The following is an 18,891-nucleotide window of genomic DNA, read 5'->3' as shown; positions in this document are numbered from 1 at the left end:
TGTGTTAACATTTTTATAAATAATTTGAATTATACAATATTTAATTTTATCGATTGCTAAACCGATCCGATTAAACTTTACTATTTTGTTATTAATTTTCACAATATTATATTTACGTCATTTTGACAATATTATTGGGAAAAAAAGAATTTATTCCAATTGCGTCAGTTTTTTTTTTGACAAATTTTTTTATAATATTATTTTGACTGCTAATCCTACCTAAACCATTTACTTAGACACTATTTATTATGAGATGCAGATTGAGAAGGAAAAAAAATATCCATAAAAATAAAATCATTTGAATGGATTATTCTCATCTTTTCCACCAATATCATCGTCATCGTTGTCGTCGCCGTCATACCATTCCACCATTACCCTTCTTCCATGTCTAGTCTCCAGCACAAACTATTATTGAATTGAGTGGATGAGACACTTTCTCCATCATAATCAACGGTAACTTTTTAACTTACTTTTAATGATCGTAAAATCGATCATATATAACTGTTAAGATAATACATTCCACCTTTTAATATAGAAAAAAAAGTGGATGAGACACAAGAGACCAAACAGGGCAAGTGTATTAAGCGGATGATGTATCAAATGAAAACATTTGCAATGAGATCAAATCCCCTCTTTGACTCAACATTTGCATTTGAGGGAAATAAAAAGAACTTCTGTTGTCTGTTAGAAAAAGATGATAGCTAATTACTTTTAGTAAAATTAAAATAAATAAATAACAAAAAAAGGAAAAAAAAATGAAATGACCTTAAACTGAAATGTAAATAACATGAAATAAAATGAAATACAAAAGGCACTATTGTGTTCCAAGTGCCCTAGCACAAACATAACACCTATTCAATCCTTTGTCCTAATCATACATACATAGCTAAAACGAAAATATTCTAAAACTCAATTGAAGTTCTTCCTATAGGATGATACATAGAAGAATGACATTCAAAACCAGGTCCTTACTATAGGATGATACTTCTCAATTTGCGTTCTCGCTCAATTTTCATCTGTGACGTTTTTCTGCTTCTTCCATTTGTATGCTGCTTCCAGTAGCTTCATATTAGGCGCTAAAGCTACTTCGTCAGGGAAGATGTAATCTATGTACTCCTCGAACCTGTACCAGAATCATCATCTTTTGTTAGCTCATTTTCACACACCACGATTAAAAAACAAATGCAAAAGATGAGAGTATGTGCATACGCAGCAGGAGTTCCATCTTCTGATGAAATAGGTCTCTTCCTTTTCACCTTCCTTGGCAGTTTGTTCTGTACTATGCTAATGTCCCCGAGACTACCAAAACTGCTCTCCAAGTTCAACCACTCCTCCAAAAGCATTGCTCTTTCCTCCTTTAACTCTGGCGCAATCGTTCTGAAGTAGTCAAATGCCCTCTCAAAAACCCCTGTCAGGATGGAAAAATGATTGGTTATTTGAATTGAACAGTTAGATTATTATAATAGAAAATGATGTGCTTGCAAAGAGGTTTTAATAACGGTTATGAGTTTTTCCAATTCCAAAAGGTAAGAAATCACAAACAAGAAAAGTTGAACTAAATTTACCTCTGCATCTTTCAATCCTCTCCCTTTCTTGCTCTTCATTATCATTGTTCTTCTCCTGAACGTCATTGTCCATCGCTTCGTCTTCTGTGCCAACAGAAGCCTCAAACTTGGCATAACTAATCCAGACCTTCAAGTGCTTGGTCCGATCAAGTAGTCTGTCATAGAGCTGTCTTGTTCTCTCAAATTCTCCTTCTGCTATCTCAAAGTCGATATACGCCTGAGAAAAAAGGGACAAGGAAGTTATACACTGATACAAGTGTGAAATACTTTCATAGTATTTTAGAAACTAGCAAACATATCAGGCCTATCAGCTTAAATAACCAGAATTATTTAAACAAGAAAATTTTCACATTGCATACCTTCCAGAGCAACTCTGGCATGTCCAATGCAGGTTGAGCAATTGCAAGCTCAAACAATGCTCGAGCACGCTCTGTTTCATTCAATGTCCTCTCAAACTCAGCATATTTGCACCATGCGTAGCAGTTAGCAGGGGCCCACTCCAGATACTTCTCATACAGGGTTCTGCAGCGACTTACATTGCCTAGTTGGAGTTCAATTTCGATGTACTTCTTAAATATCTGTTAAATATATAAACATACTTAGATAAATGACCACCACAAACATTTCTAATTCTACTATACATTTCCAGGTAGCAAGCATCATACCTTATCCTTTGGTGCCATTCCAATGGCATTTCCCAAGATTTGTCGTGCAGCCTTTAGGTTCCTTTGTCTTATCTCAAATTGGGCTGCCATGAGCCAAATCTTTGCAAAAGAAAACTTCTTGTGAGGTATTAACTTTAAACATTCCCTGGACCAAGCACAGAGTACATGTAAGATATTGTATAACATATGACATAGAATGCTGCCATCTATCATAAATATTACAATAGAAATAAGGAAAAGTAATGATTTAACTACTAAGTAATTGTTTATATCATCAAGGATAAACATATCACATGCAAAAACTGATATGGATGAAATTAAAAGTTCAAGAGCAGAATTTTGCTAAAAAGATACTCATGCTCTGTTTTCTTTTACTCATAGAGAACAAATAAGCAGACAAAGCAATTAACTTTAGCAAAGAGAAAGATAATAATGAATGGAATTAAGTTCAATTTCATATCATCTTGTTTACTTAGAAAAAGCAATAAAAAAATCCTACCTCTTATATTTGGTTACAAACTGTATTTAAAAAACACCCTTTTAATTTTTGTATGCACATATAAAGAATTCAAAAGGCAGTGTTCTTTGTAGAGGTTGATGCTTACCTGTAAACCTCCCTCGTTCTATCCATGTCTTGCGCATCCAGTTCTTCATATAATGCATAATTTATCCTATGATACAACAAAAGTCATGGATCAAACAACCAAACAATTGCAAACAAAAATAAAAGTTGTAGATATGTATTAGTGTTGAAGAATCACATTGTGCCCACTAATAAGCTAAAACAGCTTACCATAAGTAGATATATCTTTGCCAATACCGCTTCTCCTCTGCTAGAGGCAAATTGGCTATTGCTCTTTCATACACCTCCCTCACCAGATCCTTGTTTCCACCATTCTCCTCCAGCCTTATGTAATCAAACCAGGAGTCATAGTTTAAAGGGTTCTTCCTCACCTCCTCTTCATACTGAAATCTTCTTTTACTTATGATTGCATCTTCAATACCCGTCTTGTCTCCGTATTGCTTTTCAAATGCCAAATATCTTTTATACAAATCCTCAGCCCTCCCCTTGGGGACGTGGTCTAAGGCGTAACGGTATATGCAGCGAGCTCGTTCAGTCTCCTTGCACCATTCCTCAAACTCTGCAAATGCAACAAAAAGCTGCTCTGCTTCCTCGTCGTCAGAGAGAAGATCGATGGCGCGTTCATACACCGCACGGGCGCGAGTAATTTCACCGCGCTTGGCTTCAAACTTGGCATACTTAATGAAAGAGGAAGGACGAGGGTGGCAAACAACAAACCGTTCATAGATAGTTCGTGCTTTATCAACTTCATTGTAACGAAGCTCAAATTTGATGTAGGAAAGCCAGCCCTGAGTGTCGGGCTGCCAATCCATCCAACGTTCAAAAATCTGGCGAGCGCCTGCAACATTGCCAAGCATCTCTTCCATGTGGATGTACTTGTACCAAAGTTGGTCGACGCGGGGAAGGAGGGCGACGGCGCGGTCCCATACGTTACGAGCGTGATTGATAAAGCGGTTTCGCATCTCCAGCTCCGCATATTTGAGCCACAGTGTAGGGTTGCGATAGTCGACGTCGAGAACGCGCTCCCAGATGGATCGAGCGCGAGCGAAGTCCCCTTGGGAATCCTCCCAGGCGGCATACTTGACCCACGCGCCAGTGTTCCAGCGAGCGCGCCGTATGAGATCTTCGAATTCCTTACGCTTGCGGAGCCGGTAGTCCGCTAGCTCGTGGGAGTCAGTAATCTTCTGCTTCGGCGGCCGGATCTCAGGCTCCTGCCGCTCGCGGGCCTCGCGCAGGATCTGCTCGGCGGTGATCTGGATGGGCGCTGGTGTCTTGTTCTTCACGCGGGTAGACCGCGGCAGCTTCACCTCGGTATCTCGCTTCGTTAGGAAGCCCAGGATAGGGTCCGACTCCATATCTCCGGCGGGCTCGTCGACGGCGGCAGAGAAGTTATCTCGAGCAGGTCACCCACGACCGGCGTTGGTGAGGGGAGAAGACGTGGCTAGGGTTTCGGAAACGACGCGACGCGATTTGGTTGGGGGAAGTCGGGTGGTCATGGCGGCGGATTGAGCCTGGGGTGACCTGACCAAAAGTCGATTTATTTAAATAAATCAAGTAAATCGATTGAGAATCGATTGAATCTAAAATTTTAGTTTATTATTTTAGAAATTTAATTTTTTAAAAAATAATTAATTTAAAAAATTTTAAAGGGTATTAATCGATTGAGAATCGATTTAAAATATTTTATTTTAATTAATCATATAAAGATAATAAAAATTTTTAAGGGATAAAATTTATTATGTTTATATAATTAATTATAATTTATGTTCATTGTGTGATCTTAATCTATTTAATGTATAATTTTACATAATTAAGGGTATTATGCATAAACCTCAATTATTTAAAATTATAAAATCACTAAATAAAATTTTTAGCTTTTCATAGTCTTTATATAGTAATAATTATTTAATAACACAATCAATATTTTCTAGAAGTACTTCTAGGAATTTTTCTCTAAATATGAATCACAATTAAAGAATATTAGGCATCTGGATTGGCCGCTGCATGCGCTTCCCGATTTACTTTGGTGGTCGGTGGGAAACTTCCGTAGAACTGGGACGGTCACCCCCATGAATTGAGTCAATGCGACTAACTAGGATTATCATTTTTTAGGAATACTCCTAAGAAAGATTGGTAGGGCTAAGACTTTTTTTAAAAATCAACCTCTTTAGACAAAGTAATGTTACATTAGCTATTAGCATAAGGTGGAAGTATCAACAAGATTAGTCTATGAATAACTCCCTCGATCATGTCTACTCATATCATCTAATTTATTAGATTTAATTATTCAAATAATAAATCTTCGTAAATCAAAAATTTTAATTTAATTTGCATGTATAATTTACGAGTGTAATTTTAAATCATATGTATATCAAGAAAAATTACTATAGTGATAAAATAAAAATAACTTTAAGATTAAAAAAACAGATTAAGTGCAACAAAAATAAAGATTGCTGTTTTAAGTTTTAACTAAATTAAATTACTAAATTGTTACAAAATTAAAATGAATTTATTTTAATGGTCGATAAAACCGTCATCTTCATCTGAATTATAAAACAAACAAACAAATTATTAAACAACATAGTACTGATCAGATAATTTGTTATTATATTTATTTATTATTGTAATATTTATTTAACAACAGTTTATTAAAATCTAAAGTCCAAACCCTAATTTGTCCATTTACGTGTGGCCTCACGTCGCAACGCCTCTTCTGCCGCGGACGCCCTACTCCCCGTCGTTCTTCCTCCGCCTCGCATCGCTTCTACTCGTGTTTTCTGACCGAATCCGTAAGTTTCGTACGATCTTCAATTGTAGCTTTCCAATTTTTTGTAGTCCTTCCAATTTCGGTCGATTTTTCTGTCAATTTCAGTCATTTTTTTTGCTTATCTCTACCAATTTCTAATGTATCCCCGGTGTTTACGCTAGAATTTCTTGCTTCTATGAGATTTTCCTTAATTAAATTAAACAGATTTGTTATATACTACTGTTTTTGTGATTAGCTTTCGTGTTTGTTTTGTAAATGATTCGAGCATGATTAGTTCTCTGAACTAGCCTTTCCTTTAAGATAATTGGTTTGATAGTGGTTTGCTATCAAATCTATGTTTTACTTATTTTATTAATATGGTTTGATTAATAGATGCTTGTAAGTTAATCCTCAGCATAGTTGTTAAAACTTAAAAGACTCCATTTGTGTTTTCAATTAAGAAATTATGTAAGATTGTCTGGGACTCTTAAAAAATTGTAATTGATGTTGAAATTAGAACTTGAGAGGTTCTTTCTCTTGCAAAAGAAGTTCTAGCTTTTCTAGAAGTGCCAAGCTTAACATTGAGATAGTTTTAGGCTGTGTGCTTTGGAAGGAAATAAATAAGGGGAAAGAAATGTGGAGGGAGAGGAGATGAAAAATACTTGTTTGCGATTCTTTCGAGGGATAAAATTTATGTTTACTTCCCCTCCCTCTATTGCCTTGGATGGAACATATAAGGGATAGGAGGGAAATGGATACAAAACAGTTTTAATAAATGATGCAGCTCCATATGTAATGTTATGAGGTTTGCCCTTCTTTCTCTCTATGATTTTCCATCAAGTAATTGGACCCTTGGAGAGAAAAGAAAGAGAGAAGGAATATTTAGTAGTGAAAATGATTTTTCTAAAGAACTTTAAAAAATAAGAAAAACAAAACAAAGCTGATTTTTTTCAAGTGAAATTAGTGGCACTGACCCAAATTGGGCTCAAAATTTGATTTTTGAGCATCAAATATGATCAGTACTATCAATCCCATAAATTTCTAGTGCTGAAAAAATGCTTTCTATCATAATTAATTTAATAAGACCAATTCTCTCTTACAGTCCCATTTATCCATCAAGCAAGGCTATACAAGTAAAACTAATTTATCTTAAACTTAATAATGAGCAGTATTAATGATAGGATATGACTTGTCCCTGTTATTATTTGCTTGGACAAGTCTTGATAGTTGCTCCTGCTCCCTATTCTTGAATGTGATGCTACAGTTCTGGATTAATGGATCCATTATGAGTTTATATTATGCTATATTATACATACATAACACACATATTCATAAATCAGACTGTTCTCTCCTGTTTATTTTTCTTGAAACAATGTCTTGGATACGAAGATGGAAACAGTAACAAATCTTCAATCCTTGGTACATAGAGGTGGGGTTTTACAACGATGGATATGATTGAAGGTGAATTTGGACATGGGTTCTCCTTCTCTAATATATTTTCTATTTTACATTTCACTTGGATTATACTTTAAAGAATTATTTGACTTGTGGTTTTCCTAAAATCTGAGTTTGATACACTGCCCGTTTGGGCCTATTGGGTCTATTGCCATTCTTATTGCTCTGTTTCCTTATATCTCTTTGTGTTAGGACTTGTAGTAACTGACCATAGATGTTTCTTGTATTACTCTGTTTCCTTATATCTCTTTGTATCATTTTATTCTCTCTCTCTTTATTTTGTTTCCTTTTCTCCCTTATTGCATTCTCTCTTTTTCTTTCTCATCCCTTTCTTATTAGTCTTCTCTCTTTATCTGCTCATGCTGTCGATATGAGGATTTATTGCTCTGCATTTCAAATCAAGCTGTATGTCATATTTCAGTGAGAAGTTATGATTCATTTTACTGCTTAAAATGGATGCTTGATTGCAAACAAAATAAATTTATTGCTCAATTGATTGGTATATCCTTTCTCAATTTGTCATGGAGAAAAACTTGTGATAGTAAAGATTAAATTAGAATGTCTTCTTTCTCTGTGTGTTTGATTTCTGGTTCAAAACACACCTTAAGAAGCGTGTTAGATGCTTATCTTTTTTGCTTGGTTAACAAACATGCAGTATGATTCTTTGCAGTGAGATCGACCAAATGGCAGGGTTCAGCAGCTTATCTCCAAAGATGAAAAACTTCATCGTCGCCGGCGGGTTGTCCGGCTTCGTCATCGGCGTTTACTTTTATACCATGAGAGCCGTCAGTAGCACGGACGAACTTCAAGTCGCGATAGATAAGTTCGAACAAATGAAGGGGAAAAATGAGTCTGGATCGTCATCTACGAGTTCCTAAATCTTGTTAGGTTGTGTATGCTTTCCCTGAAGCCTCCCTAGTGAACAAACAATGTAGCAAAACACTGCTGCTGCTTATGATCTATTGTGAGGAGAATCTCCAATAATGCAGATGCTTGTTCTCAACTTTAGTAGCTATGAAAATCAATGCCATTTCGGTTGTTGTTCTTATGATTCTTATGATCATAAATGTCTAAAGAAATTTGTAGCTATAACAATTTGTAGCAAGTTTGTTGCAGACTCACAATTCTAATGGCTTGATTGTTTCACATTGATCTTCCAGATTAGTAAAATTATCGGTTCTTGCATCTCCTCCTACATCACTCGAAGTTGTAATGTTTGTCCACGGCAACAGAGACATCCCAGGTGCAGGACAACCCTCTAGGGAACTCCACCAAATCACCGGCCTGAATCTCCACGAACTCATCGCCTTGCCCGTCGGGGAAAACCTTCACCTGGCCTTCCAGCAGATAGCAAGTCTCCTTCGCCGTGTACGTCCATGGAAATTTGCTGGGAGGACAACCCCACCTTCTCGGATAGCACAGCGGGAAGCAAATGCAAAAAGAATGTCACGGGATCAGAAGAAAAACGAGGTAAATCCAGATCTGAAGAAAATTATGATTACTTCAGGATCTCTGAAAAGGAGGGACTCGAATCGAAACGCGAAGGTTAAAAGGTGGAAGAAAAAGTACTTGGGCCACTGGCGAACACCGAGGTCGGCGAGCTTGGATTCTGGCGGGTTCCTCACGACCTTGATCCCCGACTTCTCCGTCGCCGTGGTCTCCGCCCTAACCCGGCAACGGAGCGCCCGTCGATCCTTCGCCTTCTGCTGAGATCGAGCCGTTCCGGCACCGAAGAGAACGCGAGATAAGGTTGCGGCCTCCGCGAGGGCTGCGCACGCCATTTCGCTTCGTGGACGAGGAGAAGCTTCAGGAAGGATTATTCACGCACAATATTTTGAAAATTCAAAAAATAACCACAAATTACTCAAATAAGGAAATATTTAATATGTTTTTATTTAAATTATATGGTCCACTTGCGGATTATCCAAATGTCGAGAATTTTTATTGTCTTTAAAATATTATTTAAATAAAAAAATTCGCTACAAAACAAGAGTAATATAGCTATTATTATTTTATAGTATAATATAAGGAATCTATATGGAATATCTTATGTGTTCTTCATCGTGACCAAAACCACTCCAGCAAAGCCAAGCAATCATTGACCTGAAGCTCCTGATCGATTCATCGCCACGAATCCAACATGAAGACGCCGCCGTCGTCGTCGTCGTTTCTTCGGCTGCTCGTCCTGATCGCGTCCATCGGCGCGGCGATCGCGGACGCGCCGTCGGCTTACGAGCTGCTGGAGCGGTACGACTTCCCGCGGGGCCTGCTACCGGAAGGGGTGCAGAGCTACCTGCTGCGGAGCGACGGCAGCTTCGACGTCTATCTGGGCGGCAGCGGCGACTGCGAGTTCAAGGTGACGGGCGGCTACTCGCTGCGCTACGGGGCGCGGGTGAGCGGGCGGGTGCAGACGGGGAAGCTGACGGAGATGAAGGGGGTGAGCGTCCGGGTGCTGTTCCTCTGGTTCGGGATCGACCAGGTGGTGCGCGACGGCGACCACCTCGACTTCTACGTCGGCCTCCTCTCAGCCGCCTTCCCCGTAGAAAACTTCGACCAGTGCCCGCGGTGCCGATGCGGGTTCGATTGCCACGACGGCGACGCCGGCGAGCGGCGTCTGCCGCCGCCCCTTTCTGAGACTTGACCAGTTCATGTCCATCTCTGCTTTTATGGAAATGTAAAATAGAAAAAATTCTGTATAAATAATGCTTATTGGAATAAAGGAAACAATCAATTTGTCCGAGAACATGTCGATCAGCCGCTTCCAATCGCCGTTTTACGAGCTAGATCGAGCTGTTCGATTCATCTTTTCGATAAACGAGAGGGAATTCATCAAGCAGCTGCTCCGAGCAATCGTAGGGCTCCCCCACGGCCTTCAAGTTCTCGAAAACCCTGTGCATGGAAGGCCTCTCCTTGGGCTGCGCAACCACGCAAGCAGAAGCGATCTTCAGGACCTGCATTACCTCGTCGTCCTTGCCCTTGCCGAGAAGGGAAGGATCGATTGCCTCTTTGATCTTGCCGTCGGCTGAAAGCAGATTCACCCAGTCCACTAAACTCCCCTTGAACCCTTCCCCTGCGGCGTCAAGCTCGGTGGCCTTCTTCCCGGTGGCGAGCTCCAAGAGAATGACCCCGAATGCGAACACATCGCCCTTGGTGGTCGGGTCCGGGTTGGTGGCGTACTCCGGCGCGGTGTAGCCGAACTCCCCTAATTCTCCGTTCAGGAATTGGCTTGTGTTCGGGCCATCGGAGATCGGCGTTCTTAGCAGCCTGGCAATGCCGAAGTCCGTGATCCTTGCCTCGCAGTCCTCGTCGAGGAGGATGCTATTCGAGCTCAGGTTTTGGAGGAGGAGGGGGATTCGGAAGCCGTGGTGGAGCCAGGCGAGGCCGCGCGCAGCGCCGACCGCTATCCGGACCCTCGCCGGCCAGTCAAGCGCCGCGTCGGCCGATTCGAGGGCTGAAGCGAGCGCGCCGCTCGGCATGTGCTTGTAAATGAGAAGCCTTTCGTCCTCCACGAGGCAGAAGCCGAGGAGGGGAACAAGGTTGGGGTGGCGGAGCTGCCCAAGGCGCCCCATTTCCTCACGGAACTGATTCTCCGGCACCGCGCAGGAATTTAGCCGCTTTACGGTGAGCGCGGAGCCATCTGGTAGCACGGCCTTGTAGGAGGTCCCCGCCCGCGAGCTTCCGGCGGTGATGATGTTGCTCCGGTGGAAATCTGAGGTGGCGGCCATCAGGTCGGCGAGCTTGACCTTCTTGATGGGCTTCTGGAACAGGGAGACCGGCGTGAGCCGGTTGTGCTGCGTCCGGAGCCGCTCGGCCCACCGCCTGCTGTCCCTGGGAGCCGCCCGCTTTCCAGTCGGTGACCAGCACCGCCAGATCAGATAAGCGACGAAGAGGGAAGCAGCGGCGCCGAACACGCCGGCGGCTACGATGATGATGATTTTGGTCCTCGTGAGCGAACGGCCGCAGCGGGAGGAGACAGGACGGCCGCAAAGGCCGTCGTTGCCGTCGAAAGAGGAGGAAGCGAATCGTTCACCGAGCGAGGCAGGGATCGGACCGGAGAGGCGATTCCCGGAGAGATCGAGCTGACTGAGCCGAGGAAGCTGCGCGAGGGACGGAGGGATCTCGCCCCGGAGCTGGTTGCCGGCGAGGTTAAGGGTGTTGAGAAAGCGGCAACCGGAAAGATCCGGCGGGATGGTGCCGTTGAACTGGTTGTGCGACAGGTCGAGGCTGACGATGTAAGGCATCCAGGAGCAGATCTGGGAGGGGATGGGGCCGGAAAGGGCGTTTGAAGAGAGATCGAGGTTGGTGGCGGCGGCGCAGAAGCGGAGGTCGGAGGGGATGGATCCGGCGAGAGACATACTCATAAGGTTGAGCCCTAAGACGCGGTTCTCTTGGTCGTTCCAGCAGGATACTCCGACGAAGTTGCAGACAAATCCCGCGGTGGTGTTGGTGAAGTTCCACCTGAGGGAGTCGCCGGCATCGAGCGCCGCCTTGACGGCGCGAAGGCACCGCACGTCGTCCTCCTGCGCCGTCGCCGTCGGCGGAAGCAGCAGCAGCAGGGGCAGCAGCAAGCATAGCAAGAAGGTGGCCATGGAGATCGGAAGTAGGAGGAGGAAGAGGAAATCGAAGGAGATTGGGGAAGACGATATTGCACAAACAGAAGAAGAGGCCGACGGAGTGGACTTTGACTTCCAAAGAAGAGGGAGACTTTGACCATAGCAAATAACTAGGCAGTCTAGATTTGGCAAATCTATAATTGTTTGGTAGAATTGAGTTAGATCTTCAGGTCAAAGATTTAAGGGTAAATTTCCTAAAATAGGCAATTAAAATAAAAGTCACTGAAAAACCTCACAGCTGCTAGAACAAACTATCCAACTTGATTATGTTAAGTCATCGATATCAATTTGACATCGTCAAGTTATAAGTTCTTGAAACTTTATATTACTATCATTATATTTGATCATTTTCTCATTCATGATTACAAGTAATTTCTGTGTGATTTAGACATAAGGAAGGATTCCAACTAAGAGAATTCATTCTTCTCAAACTTCATTTATTTGATTTTCTATATGAACTTAAGAGCAAAGGACTAGAAATGATCGTGTAATTAGTGAGTAATTAGGATTTTAGATTTTGCAAGATGTAGATAACAACTTTTAAAAGCATAATATTTAAGAGATCTATGAAAAAAAAAGCAAGAAAAAATATCAAGAAATTTAAGATGTGAAAATAGAAGAAATAAAAAAAAGTGATCTCCATTATTAAGAATTATCCCTCCTTTTCTAATAATAATATAAACTAAAATTATTTATCTTAGATTTTTTTCCTCAAGATTTTAGTGTTCACAAATAATTATTTCATTTATTTTTATCGACTGATTATATCATTATTAATATATATATATATATACACCTTAAAATGGATTAGTTGGTTGGGCCTAATTCTTCATGGGCCAAAATAAGACTAGCTCATGTTGGCCCATTTACACCAACAAAATTTGATAGTGATTGACAACTAGTTAGATGTGATAATGGTTCATCTATTTCTATTAGTTATTTCGATCAATTTTCTTTGGTTGAGATCGCACTACAAAAATAACGAAGAATCACAAAAGAAGAAATCGAAGAAGAAGAATAATCGAGAGAGGAGAGAAGACAAAAAGAAGCCCGTGGTTCAATATATGTCTACTCCATAAAACACAGTCAAGAACTTTCTATTAGAATTAAGTTTAGAGTTACAATGATCCTATATATACATCTTAAGTAATACATAATATTTTATCTAAAATATCAAGTAATACCATAAATCTTGATCGACTCAGCGCCTCCAGCATGGAGCGCGTCTGTATCTCCATCCGAAGTATATCTTTATCTCCATCCTAAGAATTTTTTTGACTGTACTCAAATCCTTCATGTCAAATTTCTTGTTCAATAGATTCTTAACTTGTTGACTTCAATCATACCCTTCTCAACAATCAACATATCATCCACAAAAAGTAACAAGTAGATAAGTGAATCATCGTCAAACCTCTTCACAAAAATGCAACAGTCATACTCAAATCTTTTGTATCCGTTTAGCCAGCCCGAGTAATTTATCCGGACGGATTCGAACTCTTTGACTACGCCGACGATATACCCCGGGTAGTAAGTAGATAAGTGAATCATCGTCAAACCTCTTCACATAAGCGTAACCACCCGGGCTATACTCACGTCTTCCTGGCTCCGCCCTTGCATATAGGAGTCAAAATACTTGTACGGATATCTTAGAGATTACTTTAGCCCATAAAGTGACTTTTTCAATTTACAAACTAAGTGCTTCTCCTCGGGCTTACTAAAATATTATGGTTGTAACATGTAAATCTGCTCTTTTAAATCACCATGAAAAAATATTGTATTCACATTCATTTGCTCCAACTACAAATCATGATGTGCTATATAGTCAACACTGCCATGATAGATGTATATTTGACCATCGAAAGAAATATCTCATCGTAGTCAATTCCTTTCCTCCTTGGACTGACTAAAATTTTATGGTTGTAACATATAAATCTGCTCTTCCAAATCACCATGAAGAAACATTGTCTTCACATTTATTTGCTCTAACTACAAATCATGATGTGTTATCAAAGCCAACACCTCCTTGATAATTTGTATGTTTGACCATCGGAGGAAATATCTCATCGTAATCAACCCCTTCCTTTGTGAATAACCCTTTACAACTAACTGATCCTTAAACTTCTCCTCCTCCTTTTTTGAGATGACTTCTTTCTTTTTGTATATCCACTTGCATCTTATAACCCTCTTCCTTTCAGGAAGTTCCACCAGATCCTACGTCTTGTTCTTATACAATGACTTTATCTCTTCCGTCTAGCACCCATCCATTTGTCCTTCTCTGAGTTGTGTATTGCCTCCTAAAAAGTAGTAGAATCTTCGCTACTGGTGATGAGTGCATAAGAAATTAAGTCCTCAAAATCATATTTGATGGGTGGTTTTATGGTACGTCTGGTTCTGTCTCTGGCTATAGTTTGATGTTCCATATGCTTTGAGCTACCACCATCAGAATCATGGTTTTCTAGCTCTACCTGCACAACATCCTTATTATTGTTGTAATTTTCTAGTTTTTGTCTCTCTTCCTCTTGAGTATGATGTAACATAACACTTTCATCAAATATTACATCTCTATTAATCACCACCTTGTTTGCCTTAGGATCTAAAAGCTTGAAGAATTTCATCCCTTTCTGATAACTCAGAAAAATTCAATTTTAGACTTCGCATTCAGCTTTGACCTATCTTTACTAGAAACATACATGTAGACTGCACATCCAAACACTCTCAGACTAAAGTAACCAACTGGATTTCTTATCCACACCTCTTCTGAAACTTTGTCATGTTGCCCTCGGTGATCTAGTGCTACCATCGGTGATCGATTAATCAAGAAGTACACTATATTTACTACCTCGCCCAAAATTCTTTGCAAGCCCTACATTCAATCTGAGACATCAAGACTCTCTCAATTATTATCTTGTTCATCCTTTCTACTACACCATTTTTTTTATGGTGTCCTATGAACTATGAAGTGTCTCTTGATTTTATGAAGTTCACAAAATTCATGGAACTTCAAATCTATGTATTCAATACCATTATCTAATCTCAAGCATTTGAGTTTCCTTCCAGTTTGATTCTCTATTTCAGTTTTTCATATTTTGAATTTTGAAAAGTTTCTGACTTGTAAGTACACACCTAGACTTTCCATGAGTAGTAGTCGATGAAGCTCACATAATACATATGTCTTCCACATGGTGCTACATTGACCAGTTCCCAGAGATCCGTATAAACATAGTGCAGAATTTCCTCCGTCTTATATGTGACTGTCTTGAACTGCACTCTGTGTTGACACCCTTCAATAAACCTCTTTTATAAAGTTCCAACATCCCACGATCACTCATATGACCCAATCTCATATGCCACCAGATTGTATTATCTGATTCAGATTCTACAGTGGCAGCTCCACTTAGAACTTAATATCTTAGCAATTTATAGATATTCCTTGCTAGTATATGCCTTTTCATCCCTGTCATAGCATCTTTACTAACTTTCATTATTTTGTTCATAGATTTATAATAACAATTGCTACTATCCAGCATCCCCAATGAAATCAAGTTCTTCTTCAAATCTGGTATATGTCTAACATCACCCAACGTTCTGACCGCACCATTAACCATCTTGATTCTGACATCCTCTATTTCAATGATTCTGCAGGATGCATTATTACATATCAGAACAGAATTAGAATTCACCGACCTATAAGTGTCAAACGAATCCTTGTTAGATGTCATGTGATAAGAATATGTTGAATCCAATATCTAAGAGTCTGTCAATTGCTCTGAACTAGATGAAACAAAAAGCATATCTCCATCACTACTCTATAAATTTTCTTCTTCCATTATGTTTGCAGACTTTGATGAACCATCTTTACTCTCTACATTAACTTTCCTCTTCTCTAGGCAATCTCTCTTGATGTGACCTTTTACTGTACTTGTAGCACATGATCCCTTTCTTTTTTGATTTAGATCGGCCTTATTATTGTTGTCCGACTCATATTGAGTCTTGCTCCTACCACATTCCTGGTTACCTCTCACCACAAGTCCTTCACCTTACGAATTCTCATCGCTTGATTTCTTCTGCTAATGAAAGCCCAACAGAGCACTTGTGGCCTCCTCTAACTTAAGAGTTTTTTTTCCCACATTAGAATCATAATCAAATTCTCGTACGTAGGAGATGATGGTAGAGAATTCAACAACATCAGGGTCTTGTCCTCATCTTCAATTTTAACATCAACCCACTTCAAATCATTTATGATCTGATTGAAAATATTGATATGTTGACTTAGATCTGTGCCCTCTGACATCTTAAGCCCAAACAATTTCTGCTTAAGATAGAAGTTTATTTGTTATGACTTGGACATGTATCAACTTTTCAATTTCTGCCAAATTGCTACTGATGATTTCTAGTCCATAACGTGATACATCACGTCATCCGTTAAACAAAGTTTGATCATTGCCACCGCCTTCACCTGTAGTTCCTCCCAATCTGACATCGATTTTTTTCGCCTAACGCCTTCATCATACCTTGTTGCACCAGTAGATCTTTAACCCTCCTCTATCACAATCCAAAATTTTTAGTTTCGTCGAACTTCACCATATCGAATTTCGCATAAAAGATCCCAAAGATGATGCCTTGGCTCTGATATCAGTTGTTGAGATCGCACCACAACAATAGTGAAGAACCACAAAAGGAGAAACTGAAGAAAAAGAAGAATGTAGTTCGGCGATGTGCATACTTCACAAAAACGACGAAGAACTTTCTATTAGAATTATGTTTAGAGTTACAATGATTCTATATATACAACCCAAGCAATACATAGTATTTTAGATCTAAAATACCAAGTAATATCATAAATCCCAATCAACTAGGCGGCTTTAGCTTCCCTCATACTCGAAACACAACCAGACTATGTCCGATGCCACGGGCATGCTAATTCTCTCAGAAGTTGTCATGCCCCCACCGTGGCTCCCAGCATAGTTGTGCCTCCCAACACGATCATGCCTCGTACCACAGCGGCTGACACGATCTGATCATGCATGCCAGTACGGTCGTGCCCCATGTCAACCAAATACAAGCCATCTTCAACACCTTTGAACTAGGAGAGACAATAATAATGATTCATTGATTTGGCATTCCCTAAATTCTAAACTCTAAATTATTCAATGCCCCTAACCCTAATCGTATACGTCTCACCACACGCATCTTGGTCTCCACCTCACTAAAGAGAAGATAAAAGAATATGAAAAATCAAAGAAGCAAAGCAATGAGAAAGTATGTGTAGACGATATGATCTACAACACACCATAGAACCTAGTTTTGTCCCTTCCAATAATTGATTGGTCCACCAAAATATTTTGATTGGCCATTCAAACTCCTTATCCACCTCTTGAAATTTTAAGGAAATTAATTGGAATTTATCGTGTCTAGTTGGTACACTTGTACAAGTGAGATATGATAAGACTTCGAACTTATCTCAATAGATATGCTAGCCAATAGCACTTATCTCTAGAGTTAATCCAAGATTCTATATCCAATCCCATCCCAATAGAAAAGAATATGAAAAAAAAAAATTTGATTAAATAATCAGATAATTAAATATAAAAATTTTATAGCTATAAATTTAATAATAAAATATTTGAGTAGGGTATGATGGAGATATGACAGAGATAAATATAATAAATAAGGATGAAAATGAAGAATATATAATTCAGTCCATTGTCATCCCTAATTACATCTCTTATCTTTCAACTTTTAATTTACTATTTTTACTATTTATTTAAAAATAATCAGCATTAAAAAATATATATCATAGATTTTTAAAATTGATTAATAAGCAAATTTATTAAGCATGTAAAGCTTATGATGTGTTTGTTTCATTAGGTTCATTTCACTAAAAGCCAATTTTTTGGGATTTAAGGAGGGAAAAATAAATTTAATAAATTTCTTATAAATTTGTGCATCATGGTATTTTGTCACGTGTAAGAGGAGCTGTTGAACACGTAATTAGTTTGTATCAATTGATTGTGAGAGTTGGGTTAATTAAGATAAGGATGAAGGTTTGATACGTCAGATAATAATCCTACAATGGATAATTTGAAATTAATTTGTTTTTGTTTCTTCTTTTTATTGTTTAATTAACTCGAGATTAAAATGTATACATAAGTGATTAACTTGACTTAATGTTCTTGTCCAAATTAATTATGGCGAACTTTTATGGCAATTTTCTTTTAGAATTTTATCATTATTTGATTGTATTCTATATATATATACCCACACACATATTTTTAAAATTAATATTAATTAAATTTATATAATAATTTTAATGAATTAGTGGCAACTTAAAACATGCCAAAGTTATTTAAATGTTTTTGTCCAATTAATTATGGCTCATTTATTTTCTATTAATTAGAAAACTTTTATGGTATTTTATTTTGGAATTTAATCATTATTTTTCTTGTGTTCTATATGTAGACATATATTTTATAAAATATTATCAATTAAATTTATTTTTCTTCTCCAAGTGGAGAAGACAATAATTTTAATAAATTATCGTCGACTTAAAATATTTTTGGAATTCATCAAAATGCACAATTTACATTTGCTTTAGCGGGTTAATTTGCAAACATCTTATTATATATTTTTTTTCATTTTCTCCAAGATAATCTCGCTCAAAGTTTCAAACCATTATCGAAATTTTAGAGTTTGCCTAATAACTCTAGATGTTAGGTTCTCATACTTTTGTTCCCGGTCTCTTTGTTTTACGATATCTCACTCAAACCACCACCCAATGAGCCTACCGTGTTCGATCTAGATCCCATCGTATAACCTCTACCTAAGCTTCTTCGTGCCTCTAGATCTTGTGATTCTCATTGTTACCGTATATCTCGCGGCCTCTTACAGTGCTATTTATCGCGAAAGATGAATTATCGAAAATAATGAATTGTATGAAAATCGTGACACAATAACCTTTCTATTGTTGCTCGAAAAGAACGAATTGTAATTTTACCCACCCCATTTTCTCATTCCCCCAATAGGACTGAATATAAATTTCAGAAAATATTCGGGCTTAAAAGAAATTTGGAGCCCGCTGTGAATAAGCGAAAGTGGCTTATCAATTATCGTTTATCAACAGCTTCGTGATAAGCACGAAACGGGTAAGCGATGGCTCGTTTGCTCTTTCACTGCCCAAGTACAAACACCGACTCCTCCACAGACATGTCTCTATTGGCCTTGTATGAAGGCCCCACAAGCGCTCGTCCAATCATTACTCGATTAT

The 18,891-nt window shown here is 38.9% G+C and overlaps 5 protein-coding genes across 5 annotated transcripts; 2 read left to right on the top strand and 3 right to left on the bottom strand.

The window, feature by feature from the left end:
- Window positions 1-761: 761 nt before the first annotated feature.
- On the bottom strand, window positions 762-4,298 carry LOC141813652 (uncharacterized). Its single transcript, XM_074701621.1, has 7 exons — window positions 3,024-4,298; window positions 2,836-2,901; window positions 2,231-2,375; window positions 1,925-2,143; window positions 1,566-1,782; window positions 1,210-1,408; window positions 762-1,123 (listed from the first exon to the last, which is right to left on the bottom strand). The coding sequence occupies exons 1-7, from the start codon at window positions 4,166-4,168 to the stop codon at window positions 1,006-1,008; spliced, it is 2,109 nt and encodes a 702-aa protein (XP_074557722.1). The 5' UTR covers window positions 4,169-4,298; the 3' UTR covers window positions 762-1,005.
- A 1,184-nt stretch (window positions 4,299-5,482) lies between these two features.
- Window positions 5,483-8,066, top strand: LOC141814064 (uncharacterized). Its single transcript, XM_074702066.1, has 2 exons — window positions 5,483-5,602; window positions 7,685-8,066. The coding sequence occupies exon 2, from the start codon at window positions 7,698-7,700 to the stop codon at window positions 7,890-7,892; it is 195 nt and encodes a 64-aa protein (XP_074558167.1). The 5' UTR covers window positions 5,483-5,602; window positions 7,685-7,697; the 3' UTR covers window positions 7,893-8,066.
- On the bottom strand, window positions 7,975-8,837 carry LOC141814063 (uncharacterized). Its single transcript, XM_074702065.1, has 2 exons — window positions 8,584-8,837; window positions 7,975-8,419 (listed from the first exon to the last, which is right to left on the bottom strand). Exons 1-2 carry the CDS (start codon window positions 8,793-8,795, stop codon window positions 8,212-8,214), a joined length of 420 nt encoding a protein of 139 aa, XP_074558166.1. The 5' UTR covers window positions 8,796-8,837; the 3' UTR covers window positions 7,975-8,211.
- Window positions 8,838-9,082: 245 nt separating this feature from the next.
- On the top strand, window positions 9,083-9,751 carry LOC141813383 (uncharacterized). The gene has a single exon (XM_074701343.1). It carries the CDS (start codon window positions 9,155-9,157, stop codon window positions 9,653-9,655), a length of 501 nt encoding a protein of 166 aa, XP_074557444.1. The 5' UTR covers window positions 9,083-9,154; the 3' UTR covers window positions 9,656-9,751.
- Window positions 9,740-11,622, bottom strand: LOC141813381 (inactive LRR receptor-like serine/threonine-protein kinase BIR2). Its single transcript, XM_074701341.1, has one exon. It carries the CDS (start codon window positions 11,601-11,603, stop codon window positions 9,795-9,797), a length of 1,809 nt encoding a protein of 602 aa, XP_074557442.1. The 5' UTR covers window positions 11,604-11,622; the 3' UTR covers window positions 9,740-9,794.
- Between the last annotated feature and the right edge of the window lie 7,269 nt (window positions 11,623-18,891).

Source organism: Curcuma longa, chromosome 20, assembly GCF_044706935.1.
Source record: "Curcuma longa cultivar G26 ecotype Majalengka, Jawa Barat chromosome 20, ITB_CL_G26_1.1, whole genome shotgun sequence".
NCBI classification, from domain to species: Eukaryota; Viridiplantae; Streptophyta; class Magnoliopsida; order Zingiberales; family Zingiberaceae; genus Curcuma; species Curcuma longa.
The sequence above is the reverse complement of the archived record's forward strand: the minus strand, read 5'-3'. Positions and strand labels throughout refer to the sequence as shown.